The sequence below is a fragment of the Ambystoma mexicanum genome, chromosome 5p, assembly GCF_040938575.1.
Source record: "Ambystoma mexicanum isolate Mex_15411 chromosome 5p, UKY_AmexF1_1, whole genome shotgun sequence".
NCBI lineage: Eukaryota > Metazoa > Chordata > Amphibia > Caudata > Ambystomatidae > Ambystoma > Ambystoma mexicanum.
Window position 1 is genome coordinate 299,014,566 of NC_090930.1, and position 22,078 is coordinate 299,036,643.

A 22,078-nucleotide genomic window follows, 5' to 3' on the forward strand; every position below is an offset into this window, starting at 1 on the left:
CAGCTTCGTAGTTGCAGGATACTTGGATCCTATCCTTTGTTCGGAGAAAACTCAGGAGATCGACCTGGTAGTGGTATTTTCAGCCTCCTCTTATCCAAAGTTCCCTTTGCGCCAAAACGGAGAGCACCCAATGGGAGATCTGCTCACAAACACACACTCCATACGTGGACTAATCGCGGACCACAGTGGTCCCAGGCATTCATGGCACTCCAGAATATCTGGCACCCAGGATGCGTATTGGAATCAGACATTCCAGACCACATCCTGGGGGCACACACACCAGGCATGCAGAAGCATGCAAAAGCATTGGGATTTGCGGGAAAGTGCATGACCAAATAAGGACTGACCCGGGTCGAATCGACCTGGGGAAGATGAAGGGGCAAGATGGCCAAAGGACAGGACAAAGAACCTCATGGCATGGCCATTTTTAAGGGAGGCCACCTATTCGTGCCAAACGCGGTTAACATGGCAGGAAAGAGTTAAAAATAATGCGAAAAGATAGCTGCCACCAGTCCTGTCCATTAAACACATCTGCCTAGTTCATAAAAAGTCCAGCAAGAGTATCTCGGGCCTTTGGAAATGATTATAGACCCAAGTGTGCTGTATGGTAAGATACATTGCACACTTGTTACATGTTGCACAAAAGCTGCAACATGAGGAAAGGACTAAGGGAAACAAAGTCTCCCAGTACTGACTGTTTTAAGGGCATGTCAGTTTCCCCATAAAAAGTGAGGGAAAGCCCAGAGGAGTGCAGCTGAAGGCTGTGCTTCTCTGGCAAAGTCAGTCAATGATGTAACAATGGTGTAACAGCAGCAAAAAGTTTGGGGGTTGACACATCGAGGGGAAAATGACATACAATTATGAAATCTTTCCTAATACTGGAGAAGTTTGGTATGGCACTGACATACATTACATAGGTATGATTGTTATATAATGAACCGTTAGCCAGAGTCAAAACGGGCACAATCATTTCAGAACAATGGCAGTTAAGTAAGGGTACAAGACGGGGGGCCTGCGGTCCCTGGTGCTTTTCATTTTGGCATTAGAACCGCTGGCGGTGTATTTACGTGATGAATACGGGCTGGCGGGGATATACCGGGAGGAAGGCATCTGATCTCATTGTATGATGATATGCTCCTTTAGTTGCAGCACCCCGAGACAAATCTGCAATATATACTAGATGTGATGGAACAGTATGCCTTTTATTTTGCGTATAACGATTAACCTGCAGAAGTTGAGTTTGTTTCCATTAGGAGGATATATGGGGAAAACCGCTGAGTGTGCTGCCAGTGCTTCCAATTAAATGGTAAGTAGACTCGTTCCGGTACTTGGGGGTGGACATCTATCATGATTCTCAGGGGGAGAACACACGGAATACAGTGAGGGCAATGAGCGGCATCGGAAATTCCATTTCTTTCTGGGCCCAGTTGCCGCTATCCATGATGGGTTGGGTGGCGCTACTGAAAATGGTGATTCTCCTGAGGTTACCTCACTTTTTCACAAATGTCCCGTTTGTGATACTGAGGCTGTTCTTTGTTAAACTACATAGAATATGCAGGAACTTCCTGTGGCATAACTTGAGGTGGAGGGTGGCTCTCTGGAAGCTTCAGAATGCGTATGAATTAGGGGGTATTAAACTACCCAACTTCGAGGCATATTTTGTTGCTAGCCAGTTGCAATTTGTAGCAAAGTGGCTGTCGAATAAACAAACGCCCGAGTCACGGTTGCTACAAACAAGGTCCCAGTTCTTTCTTAAAGAAGTTATGTGGATAAGGGACTCTTGCACAACCTGCTCACCTAGGCTGTTGAGACTGGGACGTGTAATGTGGTGCAGGGCCTGTCAATTGATGGTGGACACTACACCGTATTCCCTGCAGATTCCGCTAGTGGCGTTGGAGGGGGCGAGTGATCAACTGCGGCTGAATGTGAGAAAATATTGGGAACCTAAAGGGGTAGCCACGGTAGGAGACTTGGTAAAGGAAGGGGTGCCCAAGGAGTTTGGGGAACTTATACAGGAGACAGGAGGGCATCCGGGGCTACACCTTACACATATCAGCCTACTGAAGAACATGGGACGCAGATGGCCGGAGACCGCAGCTCCATTACACACGATTGAGACATTTTATGATGTGTCGGAAGGTGGGCACAAAGTCTCGAGGATCTACAAGCTGCTAATGTCCAAAGTGGGAAGGGAGGTGGGGCAGATGAGACAACAATGGGAGGCGGATCTGGGAGAACCAATATCTGATGCAATGTGGAAGAGAGCCATAGTGTACCACAAAATGGTATCCAGAAACACAAGGCTCCAACAGATTCAATTATATATCACCCACAGAGCATATTTAACCCCAGATAGGATAGCGAAATGTAACCAAACAACATTCATGCCCGACGTGTGGTGAGGTGAAGGCAGATCTGGTTCATTTGGGCCTGTATAGAGATAGGTAGATTCTGGGGGGAGGTGGCCCAGGCATTGGCCAAAGCGGATATCACACTGGATATTGGAACCCCCTGGCTTGTCTGCTGGGTGGTTTCACAAGGCCTAAGCAAAGACATGTGAGCAAACTGAGGGATCTAGCATATATATTAGCAAAACGCAGAATAGCGGTGGGATAAAAAGTGCAGACAAAACATCTGCTACAAGTATGGTGGAGGGATCTACTAAAATGGGCAAATGTGGAAACCATGGTGTGGCGAGAAGCAATAAGCGGTAACTCGGACCAGGAGGTAGGAGGGATAGAAGCTTGGAGAGAGCTGATTACGGAGTTGGCAGGTTCCAGGTTAGAGTATTAGAACCCAGCCCTCTACATGAGGGTACAAACGCCAAAGAGATGAGCGGGGAGTAGACAAGAGTTTGGTAGATAGGTGATGTCAAGTAGGCCAGGGTAGGGATGGGGGCAGTTGGGAGGTGTAGGGGAATATACAGGCATAAATTGAAACCTTTGCTTTATTTGGGAATAGAGACTCTTTGTTTGCTAATCTGTAACTTTGTGTGCCACACTTGAAAATAACTATAAGCTGGGGAAAGTCGCTCCCTCAAGAAATGGTCCTGAGAGACCAATGGCATGGTATACCGCTACACAGAAGATTGGGACCAATCTTCTGCGTTAAGAAGATTCAGCAGGCCCTTTTGTTGTTTAGTTAGACATATAAGCGATGGAAATAGGTTTGACACAGGACGATGAACCTTTGATTCAGACTAGATTAGGTTGAGGCAGGTAAACCCCCTCTTAGTAATAGGGCAAGATAGGGGTTTCCTTTGCTTTCATTGAAAATAAGTCTATAGCCAAGACTGTATCTCTCCTGTGCCAGTCTCCTACTTCTACACCTTTACAGTAAGTAACCTTTCCATGTGTTTGTAACATTCAGGAGTTAGCCACCATGATGAACTGTGTATAGCCAGCATACATTGCTTTAAACATGTTGTCCTTTGCTTGGAGCAATGCTTCTCCAGAGATTGAGTTCCTTCCTAGATGTGCTTATGCAGTCACTAGTGTATCCCAACCCTGAAATATTGGATTGCTCAGTCTGCCAGAGATGTGTCTACTGTTATTAAAACTGCTCTTTTTTTTCCCCTTTAGAGGTCTTGAGAGCCGTGCCCACAGTGAACAGTTCTGTACATTCTTCCGGCTGCCCAAAGAAGAGCGATTAGTTGAAGTGCATGAATGTTTCTTATGGGTACCGTTTAGCCACTATAACACCCTGGGGAAGATGTGCATCTCCGAAAGCTACATCTGCTTTGCCAGCCAGGATGGGAGCCAGTGCAGTGTGATCATTCCAATAAGAGAGGTAATGCACATTGGTTACTCAATCGTAACTGTGGTAGTGCTGGTTCATATGGTAATCCTTTCATATTGGCACTTTTAAATTGCAAAAGGAGAACATTTTCCAGTTAATTGCAAGAACAATGACTGCATGCATCTGAAGTCACAGTGTAAAACACCTCGTAATTATGTAAACATATTTTCTTTATCAAACCTACACAATGGTATTAAGTGCGAATTGTAACAGGAGGAGAACATTATATTGAACCAGCTAACACATGACATTAAAACTACCCATTGAGAGAAACACCTTTTATTGATTTCCACAGTAATTCACTTGAATGGATAAGCCCCTTCAGTACCCTTCACACTTATTACAATAATGGACTCTGCAAGTGAGGTCAAATCTGGATTCAGATGCTTGCTTACATAGCAATGGCTAACATTCTTAAAACTTGATTTCGACCTATCACGCTTTATGGTGTAGCATCCATGTATATTTAGAGAACGGGAACAGTAGGGCGCCCTAGGGAACGGGGCACCCAAACAAATCAAGCCAAACGAATTATGTGAGGTAGTCCACTACTAGTTACTGGAGAGAGTGTTAAGTTAACTGTTAAGTTAGCTGAGCCAGTTAAACGCGCACCTCTGATATCTGTCTTTGACCTGCAATCACAGGTTCAAGTCCTGTCAGTTCCAATAATTTAAGTCAGTTTAGAATGGGTGTGGAGAATTCAACATGAAGCGCAACGTATTAAAACAGTGATGATATTATGATAAAGTGCGATATCCAATCTTCAGGCAAACCTAACTTTAGCTTTGTTTTGAAAAAAATAAATCCAGTATCACTAATTCAGCATTTGGTGTATTGACCAAGCTTCAGGTGCAACTCTACAGACAAAGCAAATCAGTGTCACAGATGGCCTCAAGGAGACACCAGCTCTCAAAATGCTTGAGTAGGAGCTTCCTAAGAGCCATCCCGAGCTCTTCTGTCTCCTAGGGAATTTTCCCTCACTAAATCCCAAGGTGTTCCGTAGAGATCGGTTACCCCTACTATCTAGGATCAGGCTGCCTGGTAGTAAGGGCCTACTTCCTCTGGGAATTTCTAGCTGGATCCTAACCAGGGGTGCCACTACAAAGATCTTAAGAAGTGGTGCCTTTTAGTCATCCTGGTCTCGCTTGGTCTTTTTCTCTGATGTTCTCATGTTTCTTACCCTGATTTCCTTCATTCCCCTTTCTTCTGCTGTCTTCCCTTCTCTTCCTTCCACTCTCCTTTTTCTCTCACTCTGTTGCTCTGTCCCTCCGATGTTCCTCTGTCTACTTCTACTCTTCCTTGCTCACTTTTTACTCTCCGCTGTACTCCTTTCCACTATGATTCTCCCCTCTATACTACTATGCTCCAATCTACAACACTCTCCTCTCCTGTCTACTGCTCTTTACTCTACTAGTCTTTACTCTACTGCTCTTTACTCTACTGCTCTTTACTCTACTGCTCTTTACTCTACTGCTCTTTACTCTACTGCTCTTTACTCTACTGCTCTTTACTCTACTGCTCTTTACTCTACTGCTCTTTACTCTACTGCTCTTTACTCTACTGCTCTTTACTCTACTATACCACTCACACTACTCTCCACTACACTACACCCCACCCCTCCTTCCACAGGCAACCTCCTTTCACTTTCTCATTCACCTATCGCACTCATCCTCATTTGCTCTCCTACACTTTTCAGGATGGCAAAACAAATGTCTTTTCCACAACAGAGATTTTAAGTATGGCAAAAGGCAAGTTGTTTCTAAATTTCTGATTGACATGTTCAAAGGAAACAAGAACTTAATATAACCAAGTCTCTTTTCAACAAAGTGAGTTTCCCGGTACACTCTCCTGCCAGGAAACTCATTGGCCCTCATTACGACCCTGGCGGAAATCAACTGACATGACCGCCATAGCGTAAATAGTGTTTCCGCCACTGCACGATGGAGGAAAGTGCGGCTAATTCTGACCCATCGGGCACGAGCATTACGCCATGGCGGAAGTGCAAAGTCCGCGATGGCGGAAATGACCCCAAAACGCCCCTTACCGCCGTCGTACGTCGCCCTAGGTGCAATTCCGCCACCCATCTTAGCGGTCACTGTAATGAGCGGTCAGCGCAAAATACGGTCACCGTAAATATACGGAAACGGAAGTAAAAACATGGGGCCGGAACGGGAAACAGCACGCCGCACACCCATAAAATCAGAATCCCAACACAACCATTAAAAATCCGACCCTGAGACACATCCCAGCCCGTTAGCCACCCCAGTTAAAAAAATAAATATGGGAAAAGTTGCTAAAAAAGCGTGCGACCGCAAGCGGCAGGTCCACTTCTCCCACGAGGAACTCACCGTGCTCACAGAGACCCTCCAGGAGAACGCTGCCGTCGTCTTCTCGACGCAAATGACCAGGACGGCACTTGCGAACAAGAAGGCCATATGGGCGCTGGTGGCACAGCGGGTAAGTGCGGTGGGGACCGCACCCCGCAACCCACAGCAATGCAGAAAGCGATGGGACGACCTACGGATACGCGTCCGGAGCATACTCTCTGCCAACCGGAACATTGCCACAGCTACCGGGGGAGGATCGGAATCACCCATCAAGTTGACCCCCTGGGAAGAAATCTGTGCCTCCACCATTGGAATGGAGAGCATAGAGGGAGTCGGAGGGATGGAGAAAGGAGTGCAGACATCAGAAGAATCAGGTAGGTGGCACAAATGAAACTATGCCAAATCCACAATTACCAACCATGTGAAGTACCATGTGTCCCCATAGTGCACTAGAAACACATGTCCAGGAGAACGACCACATACATTGCCATGACAGCGCCCCTTAAAAGTCAGATTAAATAAATAAATATTTAAAAATCCAAAAAACACACTCTACATGTGCAGCATGCACACCCTAACTGCAGACTGCAAAATAACTGCATCCCCAATGCACACAAAAATGAGACCACCTCCAAGGCCCTGACCCAAATCACCCCCAGGTACCACCCCAATGCATGTGATACAATTGCCATTACAATTACCACAGACCCATGAATAACGATCGCCCTCCTTTACTCCACCACAGGGTCCGATTCCAACGACGAGCTTCAGGACACCCCTACCAGCACACCTGCAAAGAGGGCCAAGACCAACGGCCAAAGACCCTCCACCTCAGCTGCACGGATCAAGACACGGCAGCAGCACAAATCGAGTGGCAGCACACTGGAGGGGATATCAACAGGCACCCCAGCAGCCAGCATGTCCACAACAGCAGCACCACAGGTCCCCCCAATGGATGCCACAGAAGGCACTGCTTCTGGTGGCAGCAGCACCACAGGTGACACTGCATACATGGCAGCATGCTCCGACACAGAAAACGGTGCTGCCGAAGTAGGACACATCCATGACCTGTCTCAATCCCCCTGTTTGTATCATCCCGTACACCATGAGGAAACCACGCAGGGGCACCCACAAGACGACGACTGGCCAACCCCCACAAGGCCTGTTGCAAGGCAACATGAGGCGTCCAGCCCCTCTGTGACACCACCGCAAATGGGCATGGCCCAGCAGAGGCAACAGTCCCTCGAGCAGATGATAGTGCAACAGCAGCAAATGTCCACGCTCCTCAAGGAGCATGCTGATGAATGTGGGGGTTCTAAGGCAGCCATTGAAACATCTACTGAGACACTTGGGGCAGAAATGGAGCGTAGTACAGAGACACTAAGGGCACAAATGGAGAGAAGTACCGAGAGCCTGAGGGGACAAATGGAGAGAAGCACCGAGAGCCTGAGGGGGGAACTGCATGCGACGTCCAAAGACGTATGTGGTGAACTTGCCGCTGTGCGCCGTGTGCTCACTGAGCTCTCACAAACCCTTAGGGACATGCATGGACGTGAGCAGGCAGAGACATCATCCGTTGCAAGTTCCGTCCAGGGCAGCCCCCAACGTAGATCTGGGAGGAACCGGCGCTCCACAGGCAGGGGTGCCCCTGATACCCGTAGAGGGGGCTTGCAATAGCGTCTGCCCACTGACAATGAGCGTCATTGGACACTGGTGTTGGGGGGGGTAGGAGGGTGGAGGGGGTGTGTTGTGCTTCTTTGGGTGGCGGTTCGATTGGGTGTGTAATGTCATTTCACATCTGCAATACAATTCTTCATATTCATCCAATGAGATGTGTGGACATTGATCTCTGTGTACGAGGCCTATCTTGGCGTACAGTCCACATTGTGCATGTTCCAGACACACACAGTGCCACAAGTCCCGTGTCCATGTAACAGCCACCAGGCGTGAGTGCTAGAAGCATGCATCTATGAGATTCTAACGTAATTCACGGGCCTCCTGTGCCTCGCGGACCCCTTGAGGTGCTTCCACATCCCCACCCTCATCATGACCATCTTCAGGTGCTAGCAGTTCTGCGTCGGGGGGCATGGCCACATTCCTACGTACGCACATGTTGTGTAGCATGACACATGCCATGACCATCTTTGCCACCTTCTCATGGCGGTACAGGAGTGCCCCGCCAGACCTGCTGAGGCAGCGGAAACGAGCCTTCAGTAGGCCGAATGCCTGTTCTATGACCACACGGGTACATGAGTGGGCATGGTTGTAGTCCTCCTCATGCTGGTCCTGTGGGTTCCGGATTGGTGTAAGGAGCCATCTCTTCAGTGGATACCCGCAATCACCTGTATGTGGACAAGAAAGGATGTTTGTGGAATGTCATTGCTACGTACGCACCCCCCTCCCCCCTTCCTGCCAGGTCATTCACGCATCACCTACCCCACATACTCATGCATTAAATGAGACTCACCGAGTAGCCAGGATCGGCGCCCTGCGTGTCGCTCCATGTAGCGTGGTATTCTAGAGTTCCGCAAGACCATGGAATCATGTGTTGATCCTGGAAATCGGGCAGAACAATGTGTAAAGATCCTGTTGGAGTCACACACCATTTGTACATTGATAGAATGATATTGTTTCCGGTTGCGGTACTGGGCCTCCATGGCATGTGGGACAACCAATTCCACATGGGTGCAGTCGATGGCACCAATGCAACCCGGTATGCCGCCAAGTGCATGGAATCCCACCTTTGTGTTTGTAAGCTCCTGCTCCGAGCATGGTAAAGTGATGTAGTCGTCTGAGTGCTTCAGGAGGGCATCAAGCACTTGGAATAGTGTCCGTGAGAATAGGGGCTCTGAAATGCCATGCAACTGTCCGACTGTGTGCTGGTAGGTGCCTGTGGCCAGGAAGTGGAGTACAGACACCACCTTCAGTAGGGGTGGGATGGCGGTTGGGCTATCTATCATGCTGACAAGGTCAGCGTGTGTCATGTCGACAATGGCGGTTATGGTGTCCCGGTCCAAACGGTAGAGGGTGTGGATCTGCTCAGCTGTGAGGTTGAACGGATTAGCTCGGAGGCGTGGGATTGCGGGCTGCCTGCGTGGTGGTAGTGGCTGTGCTGGTGGGGCTTGCTGGCCATGCCTTGCCCTCCTCCTCCTGCGTCTCCTCTGTGCGGCCGGTTGTTGTAGTAGTTGGCGTTCGTCTTCTTCTTGAAGTTGGAGTACTTGCAGTGCTATCAGGTCCCCCAGGGCCAACATCGCTAGTCCTGCCGGTAGCATTCTGGAGTGGGTGTGGTTGTGGGAGGGGTTTGGGTATGCAATTTATGTGTTTTCAGGCTGTATAGCCTTCACCTGTGGTGATTCATTCCACCTGTGTCAGCTGCAATGCCTTTCGTGCGAGCACGTCCTGCACACGACGCTGCAATTCGACGCATGGCATCTTGCATTTGCATTCATGTTCTTAATCCCGAAGGCTGTGGAATATTGGTTTATATGTTAATTCTGCTATGGTCCCATTGTTGCACATACGATATTTGCATTCGCGAGCAGACTTGTGAAGGGTCAGTGGAATGTAGTGCTCGATCAACGGTGGACCCTCATGCAGCACTGTACCGACGTTCACCGACGGCGGGGAGTCCCATCAGTGATTGAGGCCAGTTACCATTTTCACACACAGCCGCACTGCATAGATGTATTTGTGAATACAAGCGTTCACAGATGCCTTTTCAACGTGATGTTGCAAATTAGGAATTCGAAGGACAGCGCTTTCGTTTTTCAACTAGCGGCGTGGAGACGCCCACAGGTCTGACTGGAAATGTAACGTTCTATTGTTGAATGTCCTTGGGACAGGGCCCATGACGGGAATGCAATGATTGATGTGATTTGAATGGGATGCGCTATAGCGTAGTGGACGATAAGGCAGGACGTTCCCAAATACATGTGACTTCACTACACAAGGAATCCGGGCAGGAGCACAGTGGATTTTGAAGGCTGCATTACGCACAGACTCAATGGAAATGTCGAATGTTATGTGAGTGAATATTCAGGCGTTTTCATTACGGGATGAGGGAATGATGAATGGATGCATGGAAAGATGATTTAATTGGGAGTCTGCCATGTACATGGCTATTTGGAATCTATCCCCTTCCCCTGCGCTATGTGATGCAAGGCTGCCATAGTGGGACCATCGTCTGTCTGCCCTTGTTGAACCCTCCCTGTCTCGACGCGCCTTCAATCACTTGTGTCTATGCACGTTGATGATCCCATCTGATGGATCCTGTTCTGACAGGCGCATGCACACAGACACTCGTTTGAAATAGTGTATTCACCTCGATTTGTGTCGTTATGATTCGCAAGTGATTTTTGGGTGCAATTGATCCTTATGAGTGGCCTAGCATGCATATGGTTGTAGGTTTGGTGTGTTGAATGTAGTGAGTAATACATATGAAGTTCGGATGCCCATACTATCTTTTTTTTCATTTGGGTGACAGGTATCTCCTCCCCTTCTGCCGCTGCCATCTGTACGCCACTCCTGCAGATGGCTTCTACAGTCGACACCTGCAGCTTCGAGTTAATCAGTGGAGCACCATTACGATCTTATGGGACGATCGACAATGGCCCACATGCCCTTACGCAGTACTAGTGGCTAGGTGCAGCATACCTAGCTTCCAGCTGGACTAGTGCCTACTTCATGGGACGGGCCTGCGGTCCTAGGCGCTTCCATGTTGCCTTTTTGGACGTGGATGTAGCCCCTGTGTGCCATGAAGGTACAGGGCGTCACACATGGGGAAGCTGGTCATTTATTGCGGATGCAGCCCACAGTAATGCTGATCATTTGTGAGTTTATGCTCAAATGGCTGTATGGGCTTGGTGATTTTGATGTGCATTAAATTTATATTCAGATATTAACCGTGTAGCGTTATTCTTTGCTAGTAATGTGGCATATTCCGATTTGTGGCGCGATGTGTTGTGAGGTGTTCTGCATTGGGTTCCGGCTTCTGGGTACAGTTGTGTGGTACGTGCTTATGCTGATGGTTGGTTTGACTACTGGCATGTGTACAGGGCTGGTGCAGTCTCCCTCAGGTTACTGCTTTGACTGTTGGTTTACACTGGTGGCAAGCGATGGGGGACTGTTGTTGTTTTGTGTCATGGCATTTTCAGTTCATTTTGGTGTACTTGCACCTTCAGATGCCTGTGCTGCATCAGTACGGCAATGGTGTGTTGCCAATTGTGGATGGCCACTCACAGGGCACTTGGGGCCCCTGCATGCATTGGTTCGTTGGCATGCATGGGTGACTTGTCCATTTCACTGGTTGCATGGTGTGACTGCATTGCGCCTACGAGGAGTTGTGCAATGTGGCCAGGGAGTGGAGTACAGGCACTCGGTAGGGCCATTATGGTTGGTTCGCGATGCCGTAGTTCTCGCCATGGCGGAATGGTACTTTCCGCCATGCTTGATGGCGTTAGGTGAATGTCCGCTGGGGTCAGCATTCGCGTACCGTTGCGCCATGGCGGATATTGCGGTTTTGCACGGCACGCGTGCGCGTACTTGGTGCAGTTAGCGTTCACTACGGTGTCGCTAATCGCATCGTACTTTACGGTGACGGGTCATGATCGCAACGGGCGGTATTCGATGGTGGTATCACATTTCCGCCATCGTTTTTCGTATTCCGCAAGGGTCGTAATGAGGGCCATTGACTGAAAACTATATCCTGTCTTAACATGGATTGAGTGCGCCCTCAGATACCTGGAGGTTGGGGGACTGCTACGCTAAGCACACAATATATATATAAAGTGTGGATTGTTTCAGTTTCAGTACTAATCCCTTGAATGTCCTTGCTGCAAGGATTGCCAATCCAGACCCAGGGTCCCCTTATTAGCCTAACCCATAGTATACCATAAAATTAGGCATTGTTCTATCCACTGCGCATGGACATGTTTACAATTCTTTCCCAATATACAGTTATATGATTAACAATTGTATTTTGTTTCCAATTCTTACAATTCTTACAAATGAGAGATCTCGGTAAACTCTTCACTTTTCGATCCTTGTTTAATTTCTATCTATGATGGTATGTTGCTGACAACACGTGTTTCGACCTTTCAATACATAGCTCTTCTTCAGGGCCAGTATTATCACCTCTTTAACATTCCATTGATTCAGAGTATTACACATACGATATTGCATAATTGCAACACGGTTTTGCAATTGCCAAAACACATTAAAAGAATTTTTTTTTGGGATAATTAAATACTGCATAAGTGAATCAGGAAACGTTCCACATCAGAGGGATAAGGTAACATTATCAGGCGTTGACGTAAAAAGAAAAAGAAAAAGAAAAAAATATTTTTTTGTTGTAGTTCAACATCAGTTACTCGATTGATTTCTATCCAATTATTTTAATAGATAGCTTTGTGAGGTCACAATAGAGCACAGTGTACTGCGTAATTCTTTCTTTAAAGGTTAATACCAAACTACTGTGAGGATTGGTGATTCCCATGCCATCTGATCAAAGCAATCATCTTGAGTGAAATCCTATCTCCAACATCCACTTGTCTTTCATGAAATCCCAAATGTCTCCCCTCCTATTCTCACCGAGTGAGCACTGTAGATTGGGTATGATATGACACGCTATTGAAACTAATTGTCTCACATGAGAGAGGTAGTGCCTTAACTTCATTCTATATTTGTAGTAGACAGTACCTGCGGACTAATGTCCAACGTCTGACAGAGGATCTAAAATGCAAAATGTATATAAATCATTTGTAGAGGAGGTCCCAAGCATGGCCTGCACCCCTACCCCCCATTTCCAGGTACCAGGAACGTACTCGCCGACGTATGTGATGTGTGAAGAGTAAATGAACCAACAGAGAGCCGCGCTGGGACTCTGCCTAGTGTACATCAGAAGAGCCATACCTGTTAAAGCGCCCATAACCAGGCAGCCCTGGGCATCACGGTACCCTATCAGACAGCCGTACCGGCCGCTGAGACAAAATGAAGAGTACCTACAGACGGTCCATGAAGAAACCCAATGAGCCTTATTGGAGGGCCAGTGGAAATGACACAAGGGCCCGGACAGACTCACGAATGAACGAAAACTGCTATCGAAGGTAGCATGCCAGTGCAAGTAGCTATGTAAATAGATGTAATGGACACAGGAAAGAGAAGATGGAAGTAACTAACCAGTTAATGCGTGTAAATAGGCTTGGAACGCAAGAAGCTAAGAAAACTGTACTGCTTGCAATGCTTAGTAGAAGAATAGAGCGGCATGCGCCAAGCATATATATCTACCTCAATGAAGCACGCTATACAAGTGCGACTCCATTTTGTAAAGCAGAACCAAGCCCAGGCTGCGAGGGGCCACAAGGCCGAGATTCATATTCCAGCTAAAGCCAGAAGGGAAGAGTGGAATCGAAACTCAGCAAGAAGTAGCTCATGCTTGGAAAGTCGAGGTCAACTCCAGGAAGGGAGGAGAGCGGCACCCCAGAAGAATAAAAACTACAGAGCATACCAGCCAGCCAGTGAAGGTCGTGATAAGATGGCCCCAGGCAGGTGGCTGGGCTGAACAAAGAATCAAATATACGAAAAGAAGGAAAATTAAGCAGATTCACAGTGAACAGACAAGGGCAAAGAGGTACCAACGTCTGATGTCACCCAGAACCCGAGGATGCCATAACTTTTCCTGATAAGAACTACAGTTTTGAGGCCATCCTCAGCCAACTAATTGACAAATAGCCCTAAAAGGACTGATTGATTGAAGGGAGGCAGGGTGAATCTGGGTGTCCATTCTGCATGCTGCTAATTAAAGTGGAGATTTATGCCTAGGGGTGTAACCCACCCAATCACAAAGGACCAAATAATCTAGGGTCCTATAGCTTGTAGAACCAATAAGACGTCGTAGATGTAGTGACGTCTATCACGAATGATGTAGTGGGATGGGCGTAAACGCCCACCCGATAAGTTATCCAATCCACATGCTCTGTTACCATATACAGATATAGCACCTATACTTGAGTTACCTTTCCTAACCAATTATATTGCATGATGAGTTTTGTAGAGTTAGACGTTAATGATGACGAGTTTTATGTATAAAAGTTACGGTTCAACTGAAGTTCGAGGAAGTTGGGGCGAGACAGGCGATCGCAACAAATACTGATTTCCAAGTGTTTCCCTGTTTGATGTACTTGTCATTAAACGGACTTGCCTTTGCCAAACTACGGAGTCCTCCTTATGGGTCGTGTTGGAGTAAGTGAATCCTGCACCCCCATTCCTCACACTGTGCAGTTATCTTGTTGTACAGCTACTAGAGGGTGAGCACTGACCTATGGGCCTGTCAGTAGAAACACTGCCCTCCTGTACACTTGGTAGCGTGAGGATGGTTTCGACCACCGATTGATTATATAATTTTAAGACACCTATAGAGCGACGGCACGAAGTAACTCTAGGCCTTTGGCAATATCACGAGTCCTTTCGCCATTCCGGCTGAGTAGACTGAGAAGCTTCCCGTGGACAATGATAGTGTAAGTCCATAAAAAATCTGCAATGGGTCTTAAGGAACCTGCCTTTCCAAGCATAACCCTTCTCATTCCCACGGTCAGACAATCGGACGAAAAGACCGCAAGATGCTGAAGAGGAAGGGGCGGTGATCCTGAAGCTCCAGAGAGGAAAAAGATGCGATCAGTGAGTGAAACAATAAACTTGTTACTTGGCAAATGTCTTGTAGGCATTGGAACAAGTAAGGGAATGGTTATCGGGGGGGCACCCGAGGTATAAACGTAAGGTTACCGGAGGGCACCCGAGAGAAAAACGTAAGGTTACCGAGGGGGGAGGGGGCACCCGAGAGAAAAACGTAAGGTTACCGGGGAGGGGGGCACCCGAGAGAAAAACATAAGGATTCGCCTTGTTCCTGCTCTTTAATACAGCGGTTAGAAGAAACGTGAACCCAGAGCTCACATAATAGGGGACGATTCGGCTACGGTGACGATTAAAGACGGCACAAATTGGGTTCTTTTAGACCCCATGACGGGGTATTAATTAGAAGGCAGGTATGTGTGACCAGCTGGTGTCCGTCTAGTCTGTCAAGTGTCTGTTTTATGTGTTCTGTTCTATGACGAATGTAAGAAGAACTGTATCATTGATTGTTTAAAATGAAATTTGGTTTTAGGCGATTCCATAACTGAGAGGGAATCGCCAATGGATTGATGTTCTTGAGTAAATTGAGAGTATAAAACTTTGGCGGGAAAAGATTGGATTGGAGCTTGCGTATGTGGTGCACGCTCATACTATTGGAAGGATAAAAACTGCATACATATTGTTGGTAACGAAATTGAGAATGGAGGTGGTTATCCCACTTGCGCATCTGTGTAAGCAGTTACCCAAACATGCACCTAAACTTAAAAAGTACAGCACAGAGTGGGTTAAGGGCACCACCCACAAGATGTTTATGCCTTGGCCACATAATGGGTCCCTATCTAAAGCCGTCTTACAACACATGACAACTTACCTACATGCCACTTACACAGGCAAAAATATTAGAGAAACACCTTGCTGTTCTAGAACTGTGGAAAATGTTCGAACAGACGAAGGAGGAAGAACCGCCCGCAGACTGGATATTAAACGTATACACAGAGGGGGGGTAAGACGCCTACCGCGCCACCAGCCCTGCCTGAGCCAGTCATCGAGGGAAGTAAGTCAGAGGGACTGTACGCGCTAAGAGAACTAAAGGCAGCCACGGGGTACAGCAACCCCGCATATGAGTCACCTACAGATAGTAGTGACAAAATAAAAGAAAAGGAGCAGGAAATTAATCTTGCCTCCGCAGCCCAGCGGGACAAGGAGAGACGCGATGATGAAGTGCATCTTTCATTAGGGAGAGAGAGGGAAAGAAATGGAAAGGGAGTGAAAACAGAACAGATGAGATAGCAGTCGCGAAAGACGAATGGATGGGAGGTCAGATATTGCTGAAGCTTGATGGAAAAGGAGGTGATGAGATAAGGCCGAGGGAGAGGTCTGATGAGGTACAGAGAAGGGAAAAAGAGAAGGAAAAGGAAATGAGGGATGAAAGAATAAGAAGAAAGGATAGGCTGAGGTGAGAGCAACTATATCACGAAGAGCAAGAGAAACTGCTTTTTCGCAAACAGAAGGCAGCCCATGACCAGCACAGACAGGATAAGCAAAAGTTGGAGGAAGAGCAAAGGGTATGTGAGAAGAGAGTTAAGAGAAGAGAAGATGAGGAAGTTAGAAGGGCAAAGGAACGTAGAAATGAAAGGATGAGGGAAGTAGATAAGGCTAGAGAAGAAGCGAGGAAGCACAAGGAAATGGATGAGGAAACAGAATGTAAGCGCAGACAAAGGGCACGAGGACTTGAATATTTTGAGCGTGAAGTTAAAAACCCTAATCCTGTTGTAGAATGGGAAGACATAGAAGAATTATTTCCTGCAAATTACTCAGTATCAGGTATGAGTGGGGCACATATTGAGGATGACTTCGACACCAGAAGCATCGGGGAAACGATTGATAAAATATACGATGAGATGGGGCTGGAACAGATGTCCCATGAGGGAAGGGAAGAAGAGCGCCTGGAGAGCACTCAGTTATAGGACACTGAGGATGTCACTCAAAGTAGTGGGAGCAGGCAACTGTCCCTAGACAGACTGGGCAGAACGAAGAAGATGCAAGGAGTTGCGTAAACTGGGAACAATCAGAATCCGACTCCGGTGGGGAGGCGCAGGACGAGGTACACGAAGAAGGGAGACGGCGTGAAAGGCGGCTCCCAAGGGACCAAGGGGTACGATGGTCCGACGCTAGCGAGTCTGCTGCACAGTCCGGCCGACATGAAGGAGCACCCACGGTCAGAGGGGGGTATCAGCACCTGCCTATGCAGACAGATTAAGGGCATTGCCAGGTACACGGCAGTGCGGGAATGCTACCCCAGTGATAGACAGGAGAGTTATGGGGAAAGAGAAGGAAGACTGCGCATTCCAATTCCCACTGCTAGAAAAGGGGGGAGCAAGATCACAATATATTCCATGGCCACACATGGACCGAGAGAACCTGAAAAATAAGCTTCCAATGCTGACATCGGGAGCCGGGAAGTGGATACATGAGTTAGAGAAAATGACAGGCGGTGTCACCTTAGCTATAGGGGACATTAAGGGCCTTGTGATCGGCAATACTTGGTGAAAGGGCAGACGATGTATGGAAACGGGCTGGGTACCCTCGAGTAACCATAATTAACACTTCCCATGATGGAGCGCCATTTAACAATTGTAGAGCAGCAGTGTGGAAAGCGCTACGAATGCTTTACCCTGACACTTCCGATATGGGAGCTATAATGTGACGGAAAATGAAAGAGTCAGAGAATCAGTTGATTTATACCCAGAATTTTCAAGACGCATGGGTGCTCGAAACGCATGAGTCTTGGACGAAATCTATCCCTGTATTCTACCACATATTATGCCAGGGGTTACCTGAACTGGTGCAAAAGCAGCTCAAGAAATTAGTAGGAGTAGAATCTAATCTGGGCCGAAATACAGTTGACAATTGCACACTACTGTAGATTGTTGCAAGAAAAGAACCGAAAAAAGGAGGCATCTCGTAAGGGTGAGGAGGCAAAGCTGGTGCAAAAGAAACTCTCAAAGTATGCTTACTAGGGAGCCATGCTGACAAGCCCAGCTGAACCAGGCACACAATCAGCAGCTAACCCATCCCAGAATAACCAAGGTAGTGTGGGATTTCACCCAAGGGGTAGGGGTTTCGGAGGAAGAGGATGGCAGAGTAACCAGGGTGGGTTTCGAGGTAACCAGGCTGGATTTCAAAATGTGGAGATGGGCAGTACAGCTGCGCCAGATGGACAGATGGCCCGACCACCGCAGGTGTGTTGGCTAGGGGAATAACAGGACATGTGGCGCACATGTGCAGAAGCCTAGGCATGCGGAAAAACGGCCAAGGAATGGGAACAGACATGGTGAATCAGCCTGCCGTCCCACACCAGGGCGGTGCACAAAATCACACAGTGCAGCAGCAGGCGTCAGGCTTGCAGCAAGGTGCGCAGCAAGTGGTTCAACCCTCGAACATGGGGAACTTACCACAGGGACAATCCCAGCAGGCACCGCTGCAAATGCCTCAGGGCACTAACTCCAGAGGGTGAGTCAACCCTGGAAATGGGGGAAAATCCACAGGCATACAGTGGGCCGAACCTATATATGAAATAGGAAAGCTCACAGGGGACTCTGATGTGCTCTATCCTATCAGTGACACCAGTCCCTAATAGGGAACATAGGGTGAATGTCATCATAGGGGGCAGAGAATATTCCTTCTTAGTTGACACGGGTGCAACACGCTCGTGCATACGAGAAGCCAACTTTTCCTTGTCCGGCGAGGCCATAGATACTCAGGGTTTCACAGGAGCTCACAGTAGAGTTCCCTTTACAGACGCGCTCCCAGTCTCTGTGGGAGAGTGCAAAATTAATGTACCCTTATTGTATTCACGACAGACCCCAGTAAACATCCTGAGTCGGGACTTGATGACAAAGTTGAATATGACAATCTCATTTACCGAGAATGGTATAGTGTGCTCCACTCCAAGAATGCATTATTCAAATGTATGCGAAATGATTAGGGCATACTCAGGACGCATAGCGATGAGAGCTATACCCTTAGAACCAGAAGTATTCGCATATGGAGTGCGGGTGCTTATGGTGGGATTGCCAGTCCTCGCGGATAAAACTGAGAACCCCTGATGAGTTCCTATTCAGACCAAGAATACCTATGCACGAAGAGGAGGGACAAGTATTTCCCTTAATGATACAATCTGCCGCAGTGCGAGGGAAAGTGGTATTGGTTGAAGGATATGATGATGAAGGGAGACAATTGTGTGCGATTATCGCCATCGAAGAAGGGTACCGAGTGACTGATGTCACCGATGACGATCTGTTCAAAGAACACCATGACCTCAAAGAGACAAGGGTGGAAGTGAGTCTCATATTTTGGGTCAAAATGATCAAACGGGAGGTACCTCAGAGAATGATGTTGGCACTGATACGTCCAGAATACTTTGATGATGACATGGCCCAAGTACGCGTCACAGTATGGACTACAGGGCCTTATGACGTAGGCCTCTTGAAGGGGGCTGGTGAAGTGAAAATTAAATTTAAACCAGGAGCAATTTTACCAAGAGCGCGACAATATCCCATGTACAGAGAAGCGGATGAAGGGATCGCGAAGACAATTTCCGCCATGATGGAGCAGGGCATCCTAGTGACGTCAGACTCACCTTGCAAAAACTGATTTACCCCGTCAAGAAATCGAAAGGAGGGTCTTGGCGTTTGATCCAAGATTTAAGGGCATTAAATGATATTGTTGAAGCAGAGTTCCCTCTAGTCCCTAATCCATCCACAATTTTATGCAACATACACACTGAGGCGAAATGTTTCACGGTGATTGACTTGAAGAATGCGTTTTTCTCAATCCCGTTGCACCGTGATTCGCAAGACCTGACATTTACTTTCAGACAAATGCGTCTGAAAAGTACAAGATTGCCACAGGGGTATTGTGAGTCTCCGTCCATTTTCAACAGAGTCCTGCAAATGGACCTAAGCAATATTGCGGTAGACAGTGTCGTTTTGCAGTATGTGGATGACATTCTGATCTGCAGCGTCACTGAGGAACAATGCAGGCGCGACTCGGTCCAACTACTGACTATCTTAGCTGAGAAAGGATATAAAGTTGGTAAGGAAAAATTACAATATTGTCAACAAGAGGTGCCGTACATAGGCCAGCTAATCTCACATGAGGGGAAAAAGGTAACCCCAGAAAGGGCTGAAGCTCTCATGAACACGGCTAAGCCGCTCACGATAAAACAAATGCAGAGCTTCCAAGGCCTTTGCAATTATGTCAGAGCATGGGTATTCGATTACAGCTCGTATACCAAGCCCTTGCTTCAGACCCTAAAAAAGGCCCAGGCAACAAAAGAAAAAATGGAATGGACTGAGGCAATGGAGAAGGGGTTTGCAGAACTCAAGGGCGCGATTTGTAAGGCCCCGGTTCTAGGGATCCCAAATCATGCAGAGGAATTCTACCTGTTTTCACATACTGATGACAATTTTATGACGGCAGTACTCGCTCAGCGAACCTCGCTGGGGTATAAGCCCCTAGCGTATTACAGCGGGAGTCTGGACCCGATTATGAGAGGCCACTTCCAATGCAAACAACATCTTGCTGCCGCCGCAATTGCCATGGAGAAAGCATCATCCTTAGTGATGGGGTGCTCCATGACATTGTATGTCGAGCACTCATTATTCGCCATACTAGAAAAACCAAAGGGAACGCTGACATCTCAGAGAGCATCTGCCTATCAGGTGATTCTCTAACCCATTGATCAAAATAGTTTGATGTAAAACTGTAAATCCAGCCACGTTCATAGCTGAACCAGTCACAGAGCGAGAACCTATACATGACTGTACAAATTACGAGGAATTCTATGATGAATCCCCAGGGTAAAAGAAAATGCCTTGGCAGGTGGTGAGATCATGTTCATTGACGGTTCTTCGAGAATTGACCAAGAAGATGGACAAAGGTATACAGGCGTTGCCGTAATAAAACAGATGGCAAACTGAGAATTCCAAGTACTCGTTAGTGCACGAATACCATCTCATTATTCAGCACAGGCGGCAGAATTATTGGCTTTGATACTCGCCATTGAGAATCATGCGGACCAGGAAGTACCGGTGTACAGTGACTCCGCCTTTGTGATGTCCATAGTGCAAGCAGGACTAGCGCGCTGGAAAAGGAGGGGCTACCTCCGAGCAGACGGCACGCCAGTACAACACGCAGCCTTATTGGACAGGCTGATTAAGGCACTACAGCTCCCAGTGGGCATAGTGGTTTTGAAGTGCACCACCCACACCAAAGGGACGGATTTTGTGTCACGTGGAAATCATGAAGCAGACACGGAAGCCAAGCGTATGGCATCCAAGAGTGAACCAATCATGGACGTGGAGGTGTCACGTACCCATGAGAGGATGATGGTAGCACGAGCCACACCGAGGCCTATAGCAACATGGGGCAGACTCAGATAATGGAGCTCCAGGGGGAGGCACCTCAGGAGGAGAAGAATTTATGGAAGCGGGTGCTCTTTAAGCCCCTCTGACGGATTGTGGAGGCAAGACTGCACTGGTAAACCAGTAATGCCTGTCGCCCTACTGCAGGTAGCATTGGAGCAATTACACTACCCTTTAGATATGACAAAGAAATCTCGTTGCAACGCTCGCAGAAGACTGGTTTTCACCAAATTTAGCAGAGCATGTTGCATTTTTTATGATGAACTGCATTATCTGCCAGCAATTCACTGCTGGGCACACACTAAAAGTAGTGAGGGTCATCCTCCGGCCCAATGGGACATTCCAGCACTTGCATATCGATTATGTCGACATGATTCAAGTGTGCAATGGGTACAGGTATTTAATTGTGGTGGTGTGTCCATTCTCCAGATGGATAGAAGCGGCTCCCTGTACACACCCAGACTCTACCGGTGCTGCCAGATTTCTGGTGCGGGAGGTGTTCCCTAGATGGGGGGTGTATGAGATAATGAGGTCAGATAATGGGGCTCACTTTGTCAATTCAGTATTTGAGCAGATCAGCTTGTTGCTTGGTATAAAGCACAAGTTCTTGTCGGCGTAACATCCGGAGGGGATTGGCATATGTGAGCGGCTCAACCGCTTGTTAAAGGAGAGGATAGCCAAGCTGAAACTCGCATTAAAAAAGGGATGGCCACACTGTCTACCACTGACATTGTATGCACTTCGGAACCAACCAGGCTCCGACCATCATCTCACAAGATAGTCACAGGCAGAAGGATGAGGGCCCCTCTTACCCCCCGAGATAGAGCTAGATGTGATGCCCAGCCAACAAGAGAGGTCTTGGGGACAGAGATGCAGGATTACTTGAACTGTATGACATCC

At 47.7% G+C, this 22,078-nt stretch overlaps 1 protein-coding gene across 2 annotated transcripts in view; it reads left to right on the plus strand.

Annotated features, from left to right (window-relative positions):
- The window catches only part of TBC1D8B (TBC1 domain family member 8B), a 1,314,750-nt gene that overhangs the window by 545,173 nt on the left and 747,499 nt on the right, over positions 1-22,078 (plus strand). For both annotated transcript variants that reach the window (XM_069612733.1, XM_069612732.1), the window contains exon 6: positions 3,582-3,789. In XM_069612733.1, coding sequence (XP_069468834.1) covers positions 3,582-3,789 — 208 coding nt within the window. The remainder of the gene's footprint in view (positions 1-3,581; positions 3,790-22,078) is intronic.